The sequence below is a fragment of the Pelophylax lessonae genome (assembly GCF_965119305.1).
Source record: "Pelophylax lessonae genome assembly, chromosome: 1".
Taxonomy (NCBI): Eukaryota; Metazoa; Chordata; class Amphibia; order Anura; family Ranidae; genus Pelophylax; species Pelophylax lessonae.
This window is the reverse complement of record NC_138768.1, coordinates 260,998,637-261,019,796: the sequence shown is the minus strand read 5'-3', so window position 1 is coordinate 261,019,796 and position 21,160 is coordinate 260,998,637. Positions and strand designations below refer to the sequence as shown.

The following is a 21,160-nucleotide window of genomic DNA, read 5'->3' as shown; positions in this document are numbered from 1 at the left end:
CCTGCTGGAGGTCCTTTTGTAGGGCTATGGCGGTGCTTATCCTGTTCCTCTTGCACAAAGGAGAAGATACCGGTCCTGCTGAATGATTAGGGATCTTTTACTGCCCTATCCAGCTCTTCTAGAATAACTGCCTGTCTCCTGGAATCTCCTCCATGCTCTTGAGACTGTGCTGGGAGACACAGCAAACCTTCTAGCAATGGCATGTATTGATGTGCCATCCTGGAGGAGTTGGACTGCCTGTGCAACCTCTATAGGGTCCAGGTATCGCCTCATGCAACCAGTAGTGACACTGGCTCTAGACAAATGCAAAACTAGTAGTCAGAAAAGAGGAGTAGGTAAAAAATTGTCAGTGGCCTCCACCTGTAATACCATTCCTGTTTTGGAGGTTGTCTTATTGTTACCCATCTAGAGCACCTGTTATTTTCTATAACACCAAAGCATCTGAAACTGATTACCAACCCCCAATGCTACTTAACTGACCAGATCAATATCCGAGGAGTTTAATTGACTTGATGTTATACTCAGATTAAAAAGTGTTCCTTAAATTTTTTGGAGCAGAGTGTGTATATGTGTATATATATATATATATATATATATATATATATATATATATATATATATATACACACACACACACACATACATATATATATTATATATATATACACACATATATACACACACACACACACTGTATGCCTATTTTTTTCATAAATATATTGCTGTACACCATTGTTACTGCAGAGTTGATGATTACCATTTTCAATTCTCTCTCCTCTATTATACTTTCATTAAAATTTAACAAATACACATTCAACCTAGACTTGGGGAAAAACATAGCATTTGGAAATGCTTTTCCATCAACATTACTCATGACAGATGATTCCTAGAGGATATCTGTCTTCCACCACAGACATGAGATTGTTATCAAGGCCGGCTCCATCAGGAACGGTCATCTTATGCCTAGGAGCCATTTAAGTATTTGCTGCAGGGAAGCAAACAGGCAGATCTGCTTGTTTCGTTATATATTTATGGTGGGGCCAAGAAAATGCAATTTTCTTTGTTCATATGTTGGTCACATGGCCAAAAAAAAAAAAAATCTATTTTTAAATCTATGGTATGAAAAGAGAACCAGCTGTGCTAAGAAGAATATCAAACACTTTTACAAAGATATAAAGTACAAAGTAGTTGTCATACGGTTACAAATCCAAACCTGGAAAATGATTTTTGTTGTGAATGGGGTAATCCCAGTGGTAATAAAGTGATTAATGAATGTGTGTTACATTCTACAAAGGGTGTCATTGTTCACTTTAGCTTAATGCTAGTGGCTTTCTTTGCTTAGCACATTTACAAAGCTAAACTCTCAATTTCTACTGCAAATATTTATTTTTTGTAAGCACAATAGCAATCTGAAACAAATATTGTTTAACCCCTTTTTTACCAAGGTACATTTAAATATTCCTGGTATTCAAGGGCTGCTGCTGCAAGCTAGGTATTTTTTTAAGCAAGTAATTGGCAGTCATGTAAAAGTGACCAGCGATCGAGGCTGTGGAGCTGCCCAATCATTTTTACAGTACTGAGAAGTTGATGCTCATCCCCCGCTTCATGGAACAGTGGTAAACCATTTTAGAGTGCTGAGCAGGAGTAGCTCAAGTAACATCCATTCCCTGATCTCTTATACCCATGGACAATTTTAGGTACCATTTCACGGGAACGCACAATTGAGTTTTGACATGCTTTGTATCTATTTACTTGACACAACCCTATCTTTTTTTATTTAAAAAAAAAACTAGCCGTGTGTCATCGGGAGGTGCGCAGGCTGAACCCACAAGACCTGGATGCCTCTCAATGACGTCACACGAAAACATTGTGGTGTGGGATCGAGCGCTACCAGAAGGGAAGAGGATCTTAGCTGGACAATGCTGCATCCAATGGGTGGGCGTGTATCTGAAATATGCTAAATTTGCCATCAGATAATCAGGGGTTAAAAAAAAAAAACCCAAAAAACCAGGGAGGGGAATGATTCTCTTTAATTGGACCAAAACCTACCACTCTATTTAGTCATTTATTTGTTTACAGTATACAGCAGATTGATACTTTCCACAATATAATGAGTAAAATGAATGTTGAGGTATTGCTTCTTTTAAACAGTTTGGAGTTTTACAATGTACATTAAAAACTCTACATTTAAGAAGATCTAAAAAGCAAACTGTGAATTATAGTCGGCTAAACACTGTCACAGCACTATAATGATTGCTTTTAGTGCCAGGTCACACTTATGCGATGCGGGAAGGCTGCGAATTCGCAGCCTGTTCCCGCAAACGCACCCCTGGCAGTTCACACTGCCATATACGATACGCTGGGGGTGTCAATGAAATGTTAAGGACACCCCCAGTTTGATCACATATCGCAGTGCGATCTTTACAGTTCGCACAGGATCGGATCGCACAAGTGTGAACCACTGTGCGATCCGATCCTGATGCGGCTGAAAAAAAGGGTCATGTGCGACTTTTGTGCGGGTGCAGTGCGAATTTAGTCATACAAAGTGTATGGCTGAATTCGCACCGCACAGCCAATCGCATGTAATGAAGGAGTAGAGCGCTCCGACATTACATGCGATCGCCGCAGCCGCAAGATTGTGAACCTGCACTTAACACTGCAAAGTCATGAATTTTCATCTGACATTGGTTAAAGGAAACATATACATACATACATACATACATCTACACATACATACATACATCCATACATCTACACATACATACATATACACATACATACATACATACATACATACATACATACATACATACATATACACATACATACATACATACATATACACATACATATACACATACATACATACATATACACATACATACATACATATACACATACATACATACATATACACATACATACATATATACATACATACATATATACATACATACACACATTATATACACATACATACATATATACATACATACACACATACATACATATATACATACATACATACATATACACATATACATACACACACACACACACACTTATTGTTAACTTTCTTATACAACATACACTGAAAGACAAAATACTATATGGAAATAACAGATGCAAGAGCTAAAATATCAGAGGGTACTTTGCTAGGTAGCCTTATGAGGTTACCAGTCAAGAATGGGCATCTGTAAACAATTTCCAACAAATTGCTGTACTATCGCAGACTTAACTCAAGGATAGCTATGTGTCTGAGGCACACACCTTTTAGTTGTAGCAGCAAACTGGTGCCACCTCTACACTAAGAACCAAGCATTCAAACACAGTGAACGCTCAGTTCCTCCTCTCTGAGCGGAGAGCCGGGACTGTCAGTCAGCGTCTCTGCTCTGCCCCTCCAGCGCTCATTGGAGGGCTGGGCTATGGAGGAGGTGGGAAAAGCTGGTTGAGAGTCTCCGTGGATCACTGAGAGGCTGAGACAGGTGCCAGTCCAGGTTTCTGGGTAGATCCCAACCATAAAGTTGGGATATTTTCAGAGCCTGCACCGCCTCTATGACACCAGCCAACAGTGGGCTTTAGCCTGCTGTCGGCTGAAAGCCAGTAACAGAAGTGCAGAACTGCACTCCTGTGATCCATAGGGGATTTACAGGCAAAAAATCTTTGCCTGTATTTCACCTTCAACTTTAGTTTTCTTGTAAACTGACTAATTTAGGAGAATCTTATCAGCCCAGCACTGATGGACAATTCTGCCAAGAGCAGGAGAACATATTGGACAAATAGCAAACGAAGAAACAAGAAAACATTGTGATAGTTCAGGAGTAGACGTTCAGTTTAATTTAAATTACCATAGGAGACTGGTTCTGTAGGCTAGGAGTTTATTTAGTGTTCCAGTCATGGAAACGGCTCCTATGCATTATTCACTCTCTGCACATTATTTTTCTCTTTGCACTGTGTAACCTCAGAAATAGACTTATTCTGTTATAATAGCACTCATAGCAATATGCACCAATCTTGTAACAGAAGCACATGGGTGTTGAGGTGCTATTCAAAATGTATATCACCGTGCCACAAATTGCCTAGAATTGGAACACAAACATCTGTTACCGCGCGAGTGTGAAGCCAGCCCAACAATTTACTCCTTCCAAGAGAAACCAGAACTTTGGTCATACCAATCAGTGATCTAAATACAGCCTGGACTAGAAGAAATAGGGTTTGAGTATAGGGTATAAAGAACTGTGCCAAGTTCATTGTAATAAAGTGCCAGCTAATATTAAAAACTATTTTTTAGTTGTATGTGCACTAGCTAAATTTAGCATGTGCAAAACTTTCCTATCTGTACTTTTTCAGATATTTGGCATTATATTTACACTTACATAGTGTGGCTCATCTTAGGGTGGGCTGAAGGAGACTCACCAGTGACTGCATTAAAGCGGTATTAAACCCGAAAGTAAAAACATATTGCAGCTTACCAAATTCTTAGATATAAGGGCTGCATTTTTTTTTTTTGGCTCTCTTTCTTCAATTTCCATCTTGTGAGATCCAGTTAGTAAAGCCCTGTACACACGCGCCCAATACCGGGCGGTATCGGCTGGTTCAATAGAAACTGGACAACATTCAGCTCGTGTGTACGGCACCTGGTCCGGCTTTTGTTGAAGGGGCATGACCGATAAAGATCTGCCAATCGGCATCCAATCAGCGCTCTCAGCCAATGGCCGAGAGCCCTGCCCGATGTATTCTGGTCGGGGGCCGTCATCCTGTCAAAACACAATAGTTTAGCAGGAAGATCGCTGTACTACCATTTGATTGTTAGTTCAGGATATCCTCCCGAGCGCTTCTGGGTTTTTTTCGTTTTAAAACCTTTATCCCAAAACTGAAAAACTGTTGCTGTAACTTCTTATAAAGTATTTGCTTGAGTTTTGTTTCAATTTGTTTAGTGCATTTAAATCTGCTAGTACATCTAACACTCCCATATCCCAGACTTACAATGCTGCTGTCCAAAGGTGCCCTCTGTGCTCATTCATCCAGGGTAGAGGCACTCTAATACAGGGAGGTGTGTTACTGGCCAGATCACCAGGTGAAAACAGAGGGAAAAACCCTAAGAAAGAAAACTGATGCAGCCACCACATCGAAGGATCGGCAAGATACAATATATTACATTTTCGGTTTTGGATTTAATACGAGTTATCAGGCAAAAATGTCCATGAGTACTGCCTAGAAGCCATCACAGTTCCAATACGTTTTTGTATAAATATCATAATAAAAAAAACAAGTGTGCCAGAGTTGTGTCTTAGCCACTTTCCAAAATAACAAGGTTTTAGTAACAGCAACTCAGCAACAGAATTTTGCTGGCGCCTGTGCAGGCCTGTCACCTGGAATAATAAATTAAGTCAGTAGAGACAAGCAGGTCTTTCTATATAAAAGAAACTGCCAGTTGAATTATGGTGTAAAACCCAACAAAACAAAAAAAAAGGCATTAAATGACTGGTTCTGTAAGCAAGCAGACCTGGGAAATAAATCAAAATCTAACCATCTAAAAAAAACAGACACGAAAGGTGAAGGTAGGGTAAAGCAGAAGAAGCTACAGACTCACCTTGGTTAAACCACTCCTCTAATAAGCAGGAAAGCAAGAGAAGAAAGGTGAATTACAGGAGGGATAGAGAAAAGTAGGCAGATGAATCACAACAATGCACATCTGTATACCTGTAGACAAGGCTGTACACCTGAGGCCTTAAGCTGGCCATACACTAGTAGAAACTTTGAAATTTTTCATTTTAGGAAAGTTCAATTTTCTAATCAGTGGGGTCAAATCAAGGATTTTTTTCAAATGAAAATACAAGAAAATTAAAGAGGCAGAATCAAACATTTTTCTTGATTAAATGAATTTCCAAACAGTGAATGTGGTTTTCACTTGGCGAAGTCAATTCTTTCCAAAACGGAATGTTAAAAGCAAACAGCATTTCAAAGTTCTTTGAACAAAATTTGTTAAGTCATAAAACGTACTGAGAAATTTTCGTACGAATGTTAGTATGAAGATTTGTTTGAAAATCTTCTAGTGTATGGGTAACTTTACACTACTGCTGGACACCACAGCCAAAGGGTTTTCAATAATACAAAGAGTATAGAACTAAAACATTTTTTGGAAAAAAGCTAAAAATTGTCAGACTGCTTAAATTCCTTCATAAACTGGTGGCATGCATGGCTTACTCCTCTTTAAGATATCAATATCAGTAAAGAAAAGAACTTGTTTATCTAGTTTAAACAAAAGCCAGGACAAGTTCCATGTTCGGTTATGCAAGGTGATGTTGGAGTAGCAGTTTTTATACTTTGTACAGTTAAGGCAGATCATACATTACGCGGTTTTCTTTCCTTCCACCAGGTTGAAAGAAAGAAAAAAAAAAAAAAAAAAATAGCTTGATTCACCCATCATTACAATCAGAATCCCTCCCGCAGTGCTATTGTGTTTTGCCGACGGGCAGCGCAGGAACCTTCCCCACCGGCAGAATACAATGATCACGGCTAGTGGCTATAGTCAGCAGTGACTAGGCGAAAACAACTCGACAGGCTGGTTGTACTAAATTCAAACCAATTGATCAACTTCAGTACATCCAGCCTACCCATAGACTGATTGAAATTTCAGAGGGTTCTTGCTGAACCGGCCAAATTTTGATTCAATCTATAGCCAGCTTTACTAGTTGAGTTGCGATATAGAGGTCATCAGCTAAGTCATGAAAGAACCGTGTTATAGAGGATTCATTCTTCGATTGATGTGGACAACTCAATTATGTGGAGGGGTTATCAGTCTAGCTGATGTTTTTCACAAAATTTTACAACTCAATTACCCCACACAGCTTATTTATGGTAAATTGCATGGCATTTATGAAAGAAAACAAAAAAACACAAGGCTGGAACACTGGAGATTGTGGGAGTAGTGCAGCATGGGGGTATGGATGAAACACCTATATTGTCTCCCAATTTACAGTGGTGTGTGATCAGCAGCAGTGGTTGCAAATGATCGCAGCAAGTTCTGCCACGGCAATACACAGTACAAAGCGGTGCAAAGGACACACCACTGTTCAGTTACCCCTACAGTTTTCTACCGTGCAGGGTTATGTAATATTGTACTAAAGCTTTTGTGCTGCTATCAGCTACAGTACTGTACAGCTGCACCTGGTCTTCCTGAACTGAAAGGCGGCATAAGCTTTGGTATACCTGTACCTGGTCTCCCATGCTGTCAGGGAGCCTTCAGTTACTTTTTACCCTATGACAATTATCAGTTTATAACATGCAGTTTAAAATGCTTCTTAGATCCTTACCTTGGTCACTAGCTGATATAGCTAGGGTATTTACTGTATAGCAGTTATTGTAAAACCACTGTGGTGGTCACAAAGACAGCAAGTAAGGTGAAATCTCTGCAATGGAGGGGTCACACCGCATTAATATTTTTCTAGTAGAGTAGGGAAGTGTTTGGCTGTTATGCCTTTCTACAGCCCTGTAGCAGAGATTTTATTTTACTTGTAGTCTTGGAGAGACAGTCTTCTAAAAAGGTCCAAAAAAGGACCCAGAAAGGTTCTAACTTTTCCCAGGTATATCGAATTAAAAAAAATAAAATAAAAAAAAAAGGTTTGATTTTAGTTCTACTTTTACTTATGTATTAGTGTATAAAACAGCCTGAGATTGCAGTCAATTTTGTAAACATTCTAAAAACAAGGCTCTTTACATGCTCAGAAATTGTGAAACTTTGGAAATAAAACTTTGGTTTCGCAACTAGATTTTATTTTAGATCATGGAAGAAAAAAATGCTGCACAATAACCCACACCATGTACAGTTCGGTCCATATACAGTATCTAACAAAAGTGAGTACACCCCTCACATCTTTGTAAATATTTTATTACATCTTTTCATGTGACAACACTAAAGAAATGACAATTTGCTGCAATGTAAAGTAGCGAGTGTACAGCTTGTAGAACAGTGTAAATTTGAAGTCCCCTCTAAATAATGTTTAAACTGCTTGCAACAGAAGCGAGTACACCCCTAAATGACAATGACCAAATTGGGCCCAAAGTGCCAATATTTTCTGTGGCCACCAATTCTTCCCAGCACTGCCTTAACCCTCTTGGGCACGGAGTTCACCAGAGCTTCACAGGTTGCCACTGGAGTCCTCTTCCACTCCTCCATGACGACATCATGGAGCTGGTGGATGTTAGAGAACTTGTGCTCCTCCACCTTCCATTTGAAGATGCCCCACAGATGCTCAATAGGGTTTAGGTCTGGAGACATGCTTGGCCAGTCCATCACCTTTACCCTCAGCTTGTTTAGCAAGGGTGAGACCAGAAATGTGTCGACTGCCACAGAGAATATCAGGCACAAATATAGTGTAAAAGAATATAATTTATTTAAAAATAAGTGAACACAAATGTAAATGCACCTCCAGTAAACTACAACTGTGTAAATCAAACCAGATAACCAAACAATAGTGACACACCGTGAACAACTGCTCAAACCAAATATATACAGAAAACAGGATAACCGAATCGTAATCATAAAAGAGCCGGGGTCATACATGGGAGATCAAGCAGAGGAAGCAGGGAACAAGACAGAACAGGGTGACAGGAGACCGAGTAAGCAGGTAGGAAGGAATACGGCTACAGGGTCAGGATCAGAGTCCAGGATCAGGATTCAGGGACACAGACACGCAGGTCAGGAGCACATGGAGACAGCACCAAGGCAGTGAGAAAGAGCACGAACAGGGTTTAAATACACTTCCTGCAACCAGCTTTAGGTGATGACTGACTACAGGAGATGTCAGCTCCTGGCTTCTGAGAGACACCCGCTGGTGGACACTGGAACTGCAGCCTATGGATCTGGGAGCTACAGTGCCACCAGCAGGTGAGCCCTTTCCTGACACAGTGGTTGCCTTGGAGGTGTGTTTGGTGTCATTATCATGTTGGAATTCTGCCCTGGGACTCTTTCTCCGAAATGAGGGGATCATGCTCTACTTTAGTATGTCACAGTACATGTTGGCATTCATGGTTGCCTCATTGAACTGTAGCTTCCCAGTGACAGCAGCACTCATGCAGCCCTAGACCATGACACTCCCACCACCATGTTTGACTGTAGGCAAGACACACTTGTCTTTGTACTCCTCACCTGGTTGCTGCCACACACGCTTGACACCATCTGAACCAAATTATTTTATCTTGGTCTCATCAGTGCACAGGACATGGTTCCAATAATCCATGTCCTTAGTCTGCTTGTCTTCAGCAAACTGTTTGAGGGGTTTCTTGTGCATCATCTTTAGAAGAGGCTTTTTTCTGGGACAACAGCCATGCAGACCAATTTGATGCAGTGTGCGGAGTATGGTCTGAGCACTGACAAGCTGACCCCCCCACCCCTTCATCCTCTGCAGCAATGCTGGCAGCACTCACACATCTATTTCCCAAGGACAACCACTGGATAGGACGCTAAGTACGTGCACTTAACTTCTTTCGTCGACCATGGCGAGGCCTGTTCTGAGTAGAACCTGTCCTGTTGAACGGCTGTATGGTCTTGGCCACCATGCTGCAGCTCAGTTTCAGGGTCTTGGGAATCTTCTAGCCTAGGGCATCTTTATGTAGAGCAACAATTCTTTTTTTTCAGAGCCTCACAGAGCTCTTTGCCATGAGGTGCCATGTTGAACTTTCAGTGATCAGTATGAGAGAGAGAGAGATAACACCAAATTTAACACACCTGCGCCAGAGGCCTTGTAAACACTAACGAGTCACATGACACCGGGGAGGGAAAAAGGCTAATTGAGCCCAATTTGGACATTGTCACTTAGGGGTGTACTCATTTTGGTCAGCGGTTTAGACATTAATGACTGTGTGTTGAGTTATTTTGAGGGGACAGCAAATTTACACTGTTATACAAGCTGTACACTTCTTTACATTGTAGCAAAGTGTCATTTCTTTAGTGTTACATGAAAAGATAATAAAATACTTACAAAAATGTGAGGAGTGTACTCACTTTCGTGAGATACTATATATTTGAACACAGGCACTATTTTCATACTTTTGGCTCTGTATGCCACCAGAATAAAATTAAAATGAAACAACCCAAATGAATTCGAAGTGCAGACTTTCAACTTTAATTCAAGGGGTTGAACATAAATATCAAGTACAAATTTTAGCAACTGCAACCATTTTTTGCACAGCCCCCCCCCCCCCCCCATTTTAAGGGGCTCAAATGTAATTGGACAAATTAAGATATCCATAAATAAAATGTTCATTTTTGACATTTTACAGAGAATCCTTTACTGGCAATGACTGCCTGAAGTCTGGATCCCATGGACATTACCAAAGACAGGGTTTCCTCCTTTCTGATGCTTTGCCAGGCTCTAACTGCAGCAGTCTTCAATTGTTCTTTTTTTTTTTTGTAGGTCTTTCTGCCTTTAGTTTTGCCTTCTGCAAGTGAAATGCATGCTTAATTGGGTTGAGATTAGGTGATTGACTCAGCCATTGCAGAATATCCCATTTTTCCTTGAAAAGCTCGTGGGTTGCTTTTACAGTGTGTTTTGGATCAATGGCCATCTGTACTGTGAAGCACCATCCAATCAACTTTGCTGCATTTGGCTGAATCTGGGCTGACCATATCTCTAAACACTGCAGAAATTATCTGGCTGCTTCTGTCTTCTGTCACATCATCAATAAACACCAAAGACCCAGTGCCACCGGAAGCCATGCATGCACATGTCATCCCACTGACTCCACCAGTTTTAGGCTCGGTTCACATATATGCGATGCGGGAAAGCTGCAAATTCGCAGCCTGTTCCCGCATCGCACACGCACCCCCGGCAGTTCACACTGCCATATGCGATACGCTGGGGGTGTCAATGTAATCTTAACGACACCCCCAGTTTGATCGCATATCGCAGTGCGATCGTGCAGTTCGCACAGGATGGGATCGCACAAGTGTGAACCGCTGTGCGATCCGATCCTGATGCGGCTGCAAAAATGCCTCCTGTGCGTGTTTGCTCCGGGTGCGATGCGAATTTAGCCATACAAACTGTATGGCTAAACTCGTACCGCACAGCTGATCGCATGTAATGCGAACCCGGCACTCGCACAAATGTAAACCGGGGCTTGGAGGACGTTGTGTGCTTTGGATCATGAGCTGTTCCAAGCCTTCTCCACACTTTTCTTCCCGTCATTCTGGTACAGATTAATCTTAGTTTCATCTGTCTAAAGAATGCTTTTCCAGAACTGGTCTGGCTTTTTTAGAGGTTTTTTTTGGCAACGTCTAATCTGGCTTTTCTATTCTTGAGGCTTATGAATAGTTTGCACCTTGTGGTGAACCCTCTGTATTTGCTGTTCTGTTGATTGGAGACTGACAATGATACGCTCACCTCCTGGAGAGTGTCCTTCACTTGTCTGGATGTTGTGAATGGGTTTTTCTTTAGCACAGAGAGCATCCTGGGATCATCCACCACTGTTGTTCTCCATGGACGTCCAGGCCTTTTTATGTTGCTGAGCTCACCAGTGCGCTCTTTCCTCAGAATGCACCAAACTGTTGATTTGGCCACTCCTAATGTTGCTGCTATCTCTCCGATTGGATTGGTTTCGTTTGTGAAGCCTTACAATGGCCTGTTTCACTTGCACGGATGGCTCCTTTGAACGCATGATGTAGGTTTACAGAAATAGATTTCAAACGCAAATAGCACACTTCCAAACGATTCCAGAACTTTTACCTGCTTATTTGATGAAGAAATACCGAAGGAGTAACCCACACCTGGCCATGAAACAGCTTTTGATTCAATTATCCAAATACTTTTGGTCCCTTAAAAAAGGGGTGGCTATTCTTAAGAGTTGTAATTCATAAACCCTTCCTCTGATTTGGATGTCCATACCCTGAGAGTGTGCACTTTGAGCCAATATTGATTATTCAACTATAGCTTGAATAGGTTTTGGTAAATACCTGAAAAAAAAAAAAAAAAAATTGTGCCTATGTCCAAATATATATGGACCCAACTGTATTGTCTATACTACACTGCCAATTGTCAATCTCATTTTTTTTTTTTTTTGCTGTTTGTTATTGTAAGAAACAAACATGCTATTAAAAAAGATCAAAAAAGAGGAGTGTAACCAAAATAAACAAAACAGGCCACGGTAATTTAAATATATGTAAATAGCTGGGGCACAGCATGTAAATCAAATTGTAAGCCTGCACGAGCTTTTATTACAAAAAATGATGGTTGCCTGTTCTCCATTGTTGCACTGGGGTACAGTTCTATGGACAGCACTAGGTTAGGCTGTGTGAATGTGCTATCATTCATTATAATGGGGCTGGGCAAGACCTGCAGACACAGGAGCCATAACACACTTGTGACAGAGCATGGCAAGGAATGTAGCTGGAATGCGGCCTCTACAAACACGGGCAGAACAAGCCCAAGCAGGCCAGACTTTGGCCAAGTTTTGGTGATAACAAGTTAGGGGTGGGTGGCAGACAAAAGAGGCAAGCAAACACTTCTGTTTAACTTGTGAGCGAATAGATCATTATCAGCTCAATAGTTCATTGCTGTTGAAAAACAATTCTGTATAATAACTGAGCATGCCTAAACATTCTGAAAATGTACAGCAAGATACATAATATATACAAGCATAAATATGCATTGTAAAGTGACACAGCAGAGCTTATTCGGTCAGAAGACAAGTCTATACAAACGAACACTGAACACACATAACCACCTGCCATCAATTCATTATAAACCTGCGTGGGTTATTTTACCTGCATTTATAACTATTTTTTTATTTTTATTGCATTAAAACATTCAAATAGCAATAAATTCCACATGTATGCCTCCATTTCTTATGAACTGATATTAAGTCTCAGTGTTACCCCCCTCGCACCACCCCCTTCTGTTAATGAACAGCTGACAGAAAAACTTACAACATAACATGTACACAGTATGATACAATTCTGAAGAGCCATGTGCTAAAACCTTTAGTGAACTAAAGAAAAAAAATATATAGGGATCAAAAGGAACAATGCATGGAAATGACAGTATTGCATGTGTTAGGAATGCAGGAAATGGTGCTCATGAGTTTGGAAAGGCAGTTTACACACTTTAGTTACCTTTAGCTTTTTTGCCTCCAAAGCAGCCAGCATCATCTTTCTTTTTCTTTTGCTGTCCGCCAATCCCGCTTTGCATTGTACTGTCTAAGTCATGGAATCTATCTGCTCCCGGCACCTCTTTGTGGACGTGATATGAAAGGTTACGCATGATACACACACAGTTTTCCACAGACTGGAAGAAAAGGATAAAAACAGCATTATATACCCAACACCTTCTCCAAGTGATGAAATGTGAAACACACAACCGGCAACGCATATCAGTTGTTAAAATCTACCCACAGTTTAATTCTAAAATGCTTATGCTAACACAGCTAAATTCACATACATTGTGCGCAATTATCCCTAGGGTCTATGAATACAGTATAAAATACAAGTATCTATTTTCATCATTACCAAGCCTCATAGGAGTATGAACTGAAAACTATTGCAATATAACCACTAGAAATATTGTATACTATTCTTCCTCCTACAGTGATATACAGTAGATGTGTTAATTCACAGAACTGAATACTTAGGTTCAGGATTTTTACTTAAAGCCAGCCATACATGGATTGAAATTCGAGCGATTTGTGTACAACTAGTCTTTTTTCCCAATCAATATCACCGGCTATAGCCAGTGGTGGTGATCAATATATTCTAATGGCAGGAGAGTCTCCCCTCTGCGGAATACGACAGAACAGCTGGAGGAATGTCACCATCCACATGGAGTTTTGTGGATGGAGGAATCAAGTAATTTTCTTTCATTCAACAAGCTGGTGTATGGAATGCCCTAGCCTGGCTACATAGCCCCTAAACTGTCTGTAAGCATATATGCATCAACACAACGGTGAGCTTTAACAGGAAGCCGCCACAGATGTGTACAGTTGATATTGCTGTTCTGTGCTTGGAGTGCGCACCCTCTGCACCATCATTACTAACTGTGCAGTCACTGACATCTCCTAGTGGCTGTTTACAAATGGAAGCCACTAGGATGGTCTACTGATTACGTGATCACCGATAGCCCATCACTTCCTGGTCCCATGACCAGGAAGCCCATGTAAAACCTCCGGCATTACAAACTTTTAAAGAGCTGGCTACCTCCTGCTGGAAAGAGTTAAACAGCACATAGATACAATGGAAGCACTGGGCTCTCAGGTATGGTCTAATCAAGGCACTAGAATCATGCAGTTGATAATCTCTTCAGCTCAGTGATTTTCCTCTACATGCTCCATTCTCCCACTATCCAGAAACCTAGTAGAAGGTTCTATACTCAATTCAGACCCATTCAAGCAATATTTCCGCTTTGGACTAAAGGATGTTGTATGACTTGAGGTGAACGTTTGTGGGCAATTCAGCCTATGCTTTTTACTACAATACCAAAGTTCCAGGTGTCCTAAGAACATCTAATGTTTTTCTCAAGTCTACAAAATTATATTTTTAATTAACCTCACCTGTTTATGAGTTTGCCTACTCTTTAAACAGAGCACACCCTGTGTTTCTGATTACTTATCTCAGCAGTTGCGAAGTAACGATGAAGGATGATCGTAATGTAATATCTGCCTAGCCTCCATTGGCTAATCTACAAATCATTGCATTTAAAGTATTAAAATTGATATGTAAACCTTAAAATAAGTACCAATTCAACATATGAAAAAACATTTAGGAGCAAAAAAACGGATTTAAATACCCCTGTTCTCACAGCATTCACCCGCCTTTCCTTCACTCCTCCACCACTCCATTCAGCTAAAAGGGAAAAGAAGAAAATACCCAGTACTGAGGAGAATATGGTTTACTCCACTTCACAGCACTGGGGCCATCACCAAGGACCAGCATCATCACCGGTCCAGAGCCCTGTGCAAGTTACAATTTGTACAACTCATTGCATACACAGGGAGGCTTCTCCTGCTCTTGTCACCCAAATGGAGTGGTGGTGGTGAAGCAAAGAAAAAGCAAGTAAAGAAATTAACATGAGAAACGCTCTAGCTAACAGGAAAACAGCAACCACAATTCAAAATATGCCCTCTAAAATTACACAATTACTTTTCCTTTCCAGCCCCCATGTAATGTAACATCAATGCCATGTCAAATAGCTCACCTTATTGTCGGTGTCCTTTTTACTAACAGCAGATTGCAACGCATGTAGTAAAGCGTCCACCAGCCCGTCACACTCCCGCAGCCTCCTACGAGCTTCTGCGCCATCTGAACTCACATTCCTAGTAAACAAGGGAGATAAATAGTGAAGTTAGTGCTCGTATTCACCTTGTTCTACATTTAACTAGTGTAAAAATATAATGTAAAACCATTACTTTCTCCAAAATAAAAATGTAAACCTTTATTTGATAGGGTAGTAATAGGATTTTGTTTTTCTTTTTATGACATCAGTTTAGAACTACCTTAGGTTTTCCCTTACTGCTGCTGTGCTAAAAAACAGGCCTGAGAACTTGGATCCCAAAAAAAAAAAAAAAAATACTGTTAGCATTATAGTGACTTATAGCAAATGAAACCTCATAACTTTCTACTGCACCCATTTTAGCCAGGAATAAGCAATTTATCAAAATCAACCCTATATAGTTCATAGACTATGGGCAATCTGGTTTCCTGATGAGAGACAATCAAGGTCTCACCATGACTACTATAGCAGTAACTCTGTAGTTTATATTAATGTGTGTGCAGATGATACGTAAATTCTCTCTACAAAAAAAAAAAAAAAAAAAAAAAAAACAATAAACTCATCTGTCCTGGTACTGTATCCTTATAGCAGCCCTCAAAAATTCCACTCGCCTGCTCGCATTTTGCGAGTGGAATGATGAGGATGGCGAGTAAGGGCTGTGCTGTAAGAAAAGGGTGGACCCGGGGCGCAGAGCAGTGCGCCCTGAGCCCACCCATTAGCCCACCCATTGTGATACAATAGCGAATGAATATTCGCTATTGTCACACAGAGCCTCCTCCTGGTCAATCGATTGCCAATGGCCAAGGAGGAGGAGGACTCGGGAGATGCGGAGGATTGAGGAGAAGCCGCCGCTGCATCAGGTAAGTGCACGCTGCTCTCTCTGCGCGCTGTGGGCACTCTGCATTGAAAGGGGGCGCGCTGTGGGCACTCTGCATTGAAAGGGGGCGCGCTGTGGGCACTCTGCATTGAAAGGGGGCGCGCTGTGGGCACTCTGCATTGAAAGGGGGCGCGCTGTGGGCACTCTAAAGTAGTTAATATTTTTTTGTAATTTAATTCTAAATAAAACATTTAACATTGTAATTTTATGAGATATTTTACGAGGGCGTGTTTAGGGCCGGAGCAGGGTAGGGTTTGAGTGGGGCAACAAGTGGCGAGTAACTCTTAAGGCCTGGCTAGTAGCTCATGGTATAACAGTTCTGTATACCATTTCTCTATTTGTATATTTTTTTTAGTTAAAGCGGTAGTATCCCGCTTTTTTACACTTTTACCTACAGGTAAGCCTATAATAAGGCTTACCTGTAGGTACAAATAATATCTCCTAAACCGGCATGGTTTAGGAGATATTTATAGTGCATGCAGCCGCTCGCGCGAGCGGCGCATGCGCTCTGAAGGTCCGGGGGGACCTTCAATTTATTTGCCGGGAGCTTGCCGGAAAATCACTCCCGCGCGCATTGTGACGTCATCGCGGCTCCGGCCAATCACCGCGCCGGAGCCGTCTCTTCCGGCCAATCACCGTGCCGGAGCCGCCGAACCCGGAAGAGACGGCGAGGGATCATGGCAGCGCCCGCAGCGATGTCCGGGGGTCCGTGTCGGGGCTTCGTTCTAAGGTAAGTTACACATAATGGGCTAGTATGCGATGCATACTAGCTCATTATGCCTTTGTCTTGCAGGTTTTTTTTTTTTTTTTTTTTTTTTTTTTTAGGGTTTACAACCGCTTTAAGGGAACCACCAACAATTCAGAGCTGGGAATCTACACATAAAAATAAAATTCATAAAATTTCTATGTAGGAAAAATGCAGCATGTTCGGATTTTTTTCTGGAACTGGAATGCACTGAAGCTGCAAGCACTGGTGTAAAACTATGCCATTGAAAACCATGTAACCTACTTTCTATGCCTTTTGGATGCATTCACTGTCCAGGCCATACTTTTCCACCTAGAAATTTGCTCACAGGTTCACCACAGCTCAATTTATTTATTTTTTTGATATATCAACTTGACTTTCAGAAAATGTACCCCCCCCCCCCCTTCATGAGCAGGCCACTTTTTGCGGCATGACACCGTTACTTTAACTGACAATTGTGTGGTCATGTAACGCTGTACAAAAATGAAATTTATGGCATTCCCCCCACACACACTTCTTTTGGTGGTATTTAATGACAAAGCTTTTTTTTTTTTTTTTTCTTCATACACTTTCGGCTATAAAATGTATCCAATTAAAATAAAAAAAAAATAACAAAATGAAATTTCTTCATAATTTTAGGCTAATATGTATTCTGCTACATATTTTTTGTAAAAAAAATCCCAGTTAGCATATATTGATTGGCTTGCGCAAAAGTTATAGCGTCTACAAACTGTGGGATGTATAGTGGAATTTTTCTTTCTTTTTTTTATGGCGGCAATCCGCAACTTATAGTGGGACTGAGATATTGCGGTGGACAATCTGACACTGACACTTTGTGAGAACCAGTGACACTAATACAGTGATCATTGTTAAAACAGACACTTCCTTCTACATCACAACATGTCCACAGAGGGCTTGCATGTTTGGGTCATTGAGGCCATCACTCCCTGCGACTCGGTGGCTGAACAGTTTCAGACCCTATGTCACAGGGAAACTTTTTGGATATTCACCCTGAATTCATTGTCGCCCAGAGGACTCAACAAAGATTTGAAGATAAATACGATCCTCTGATGTGACCTTATTAACTTGCCCGCCCGCCCTTCCCTCCTTCCTCCTTCTCTTACTTTTTATTGTTCGAGGCCCCATAAAGCATATCAGTATCATCGTCATCATATTATATTGATTTTTTACATATTCTTAATAAATTTGCATACAATCTTCCCCCCCTTCCCCATTTTCCTCCATTCCGATTTTTCTGCGTTTTTAACATGCGTTTTTTTTTTTTTTTTTTTTTTTAACCACTTAAGCCCCGGAGGATTTGGCTGCTAAACGACCAGAGGGTATTTTGCGATTCGGCACTGCGTGATTTTAACGGACAATTGCGCGGTCGTGCGACGCTGTACCTAAACGAATTTGGCGTCCTTTTTTTCCCACAAACAGAGCTTTCTTTTGGCGGTATTTGATCACCTGTGCGATTTTTTGATCACGCGCTATAAACAAAAAAAGAGCGTAAATTTTGCAAAAATAGCAATATTTTTCCCTTTTTTTTATATGAAATTCCCCCCAAAAAAAATGTAAAAATCAAAATTTTTTAATATTTTCGGCCAATTTGTTTTATGCTACCTATGTTTGGTAAAAAAAAAATCGCAAAAAGCGTATTTTGATTGGTTTGCGCAAAAGTTATTGCGTTTACTAACAAAGGGAAAGATTTTTGTCATTTTTGTTGTTTTTTTTTTTAACGCGTAATGGCGGCGATCTGCGATTTTTTTTGCGGTACTGCGACATTGCGGCGGAAAGATCGGACCCTTGACTGACATTTTTGACACTTTTGGGGTTACCAGTGACATTTCTACAGTAATCAGTGCTATATATATATGCACTGTTACTGTAAAAATACACTGGTAGTGAAGGGGTTAACTTTATTTGAGAGGGAGGGGCTGTGTGTGTCCCTAGGGGCGTGATTCTAACTGTGATTGGCTGTGGCTTCAACTGTATGCAGAGTGATCAATGGATCTACATAGTAGATCCATGTGATCAGCTCTCATACAGAGAGGAGAATGACAGGCAGCTTGTTTACACAAGCTGCCTGACTTTCTCCCTCTCCCCCGCCGATCGCAGAGTGGCCGGCGGCGATCGGGTCCGCCGGTCACACGCGCGGGGGGGTCCGTGACCACGCGGGAGCGGGAGCGCGCCTCCGGCGGCGCGCGCTCGCTCCCTAAACCCTCACAGGCGAGCGACGTAGACCTACGTCACTTTGCCTGTGAGGGGCTGACCGCCGCCGTAGATAGTCGTGCGGCGGTCGGCAAGTGGTTAAGATATACATACATTTTTTCCATATGTATGCTTTCGTGTGTATATACATTTTTAATATGTACTTTGTAATGTTGACCATTTTTCATTTCATTTCATTGTTTTTCATTTAGACATGGCACCTTTTCCCCTCCTTTTTTACAAATGCAGGTGCACACACCATTTTTTAGTAGGTGCACCTTATTATTATTTTCACATTCAGATATTGCCTATAGTCCCTTGGCCTTCCTTGTTTTTAAGTCCATACACCTCCTTTTCCTTCCCTCAATAGCAGTTCCCTAGTAGTACCAATTAGCGATAATATTCTACTCCTGTCACTTCCCTGTGGCGTGATAAAAGCATCTCAAGTGGAGGGTCGGGCCAGCCTGACGAAGGAGTTTGATCCTCTGAAACGACGTTGCGGCCCGCCCTCTCCACAGTCTCAGCTGTCTGCTGCCGAATTCCGTGGAGGAACCGGCAGTGTCTTGTGACGCTGCATCCGACTTGCGGCTGTGCGCCGCGGATGTCCCCAGGAGGAGGAGGCACAGCGAGATCCCCTTCCCTCGGGATCTCCGGACCATCCACTCCCCATCCTCCATCCCTGGATCTGTGAACACACCTGTGGCTGGGTGCTTGCGTCCCAACCACCCTCGGCACCTATCGTTGGGGATCCATGCTTTTCACCTGAATGCTGATGTCGATTCTCTTAAATGTAAGTGCATTGCAATAAATTTGTTTTTCATTTAAACACTACTCTGACCTGGCGCCCTTGTTTCGTTTATAGTGTTAAAATATGCTCTGTCACTGTACTAATGACAAGAGCTAGGATAGAGTTAAACTAGGGCAATCAAAGGGTTAAATGTGTGCCTAGCCAGTGTTTTTGTGTACACTGTGAAAAGTACCTGGGACAGGAGCACTATTACTGGAGGAGAAAACAGTTGTGAGAGGAGAGATTCTTTATTCTTAACCCAATAAGCCAGCTGCTTAATTTACACTTCTACAGGAGGGATGAGAGCGGCACATGTACATTAACAACCCTGTGCTCCAGACCTGCACTGATCTGAGCAACGGAGGGTGGCATGTGGCAGTGAACTGCATGTCTGGCACCAGATCACTAAACTGTAATGTATTTAACTGTGTTCATTATTTCTCTCAGCATAATTTCGATATCAATATGCTCAATTTACATACATAAATATTGCATGAAATAGTTCTCAATGCAAGGCTTCATTTTTATCATGAATCAGTAATTCTTCTCATGGAAGATTTTAGCTCCAGCCAGTGCAAAGAATCTCACAATTAACATTAACAGGTTTAACCTGATGACCCAGCCAGTAACAACCTTCCTGTCCTAAGATGACATCACTCACTTCTACTTTAGCTATAGAGAAGGAGCAACATCATCATTTAAAGGACAAGAAGTGGTTTGGGACTACATAACCCCTCCCCATAACATGTAGGGAAGGTTCTGTAGTCCTTAGAGCTGAACTGAGCAGTAATAACGGTTTGGAATTTCAGTGCTATACAGGCAGAGGAAGTTAAAAGCTTACCCGATTTCTGGTAGATCAACAGGTATTTTTCAGTACTTGCAGCATTTTTTAAAGAGACAAAACATGGGGAAATATGCATGGGTAGGAGATAGGAGAGATGTACTGAATATTTTTTCCAACTTTTTTTTTTTTTTTTTGCTTTAAGGAGCAAAAACTTTTGCAATAAAGGTTACAAATTGACTTTAAAGGCTTGTTTACACCTGCTGTGTTGCCGCAGGGATCACTCCTCAGAGGGCTCAACAGGCAGTGAGGGGACTTATGTCACCTCCTCACCGCCTGTTTCAACCCTTAAAAACAAACTCTTCGCCAGTGGTCTTTAAACTGTAGCCTGGGGGCCAGATGCAGTTCTTTGCTTGCTTTATATTGCCCTTGGGGTCCTTGTGGCCAATTTCTGCCACTGACACAATGGGGAATTGTTGCTCCTACAAACACCAACAAT

The 21,160-nt window shown here is 41.4% G+C and overlaps 1 protein-coding gene across 4 annotated transcripts in view; it reads right to left on the bottom strand.

Annotated features, from left to right (window-relative positions):
• ARVCF (ARVCF delta catenin family member) overlaps nucleotides 1–21,160 on the bottom strand; it is a 380,287-nt gene that overhangs the window by 81,241 nt on the left and 277,886 nt on the right. For 3 of the 4 annotated variants that reach the window (XM_082268310.1, XM_082268312.1, XM_082268313.1), the window contains 3 exons: nucleotides 15,186–15,303; nucleotides 13,112–13,283; nucleotides 5,594–5,611 (listed from right to left, as the gene is read on the bottom strand). In XM_082268310.1, the coding sequence (XP_082124436.1) occupies nucleotides 5,594–5,611; nucleotides 13,112–13,283; nucleotides 15,186–15,303 (308 nt within the window). The remainder of the gene's footprint in view (nucleotides 1–5,593; nucleotides 5,612–13,111; nucleotides 13,284–15,185; nucleotides 15,304–21,160) is intronic. The other variant, XM_082268311.1, reaches the window with a different exon arrangement.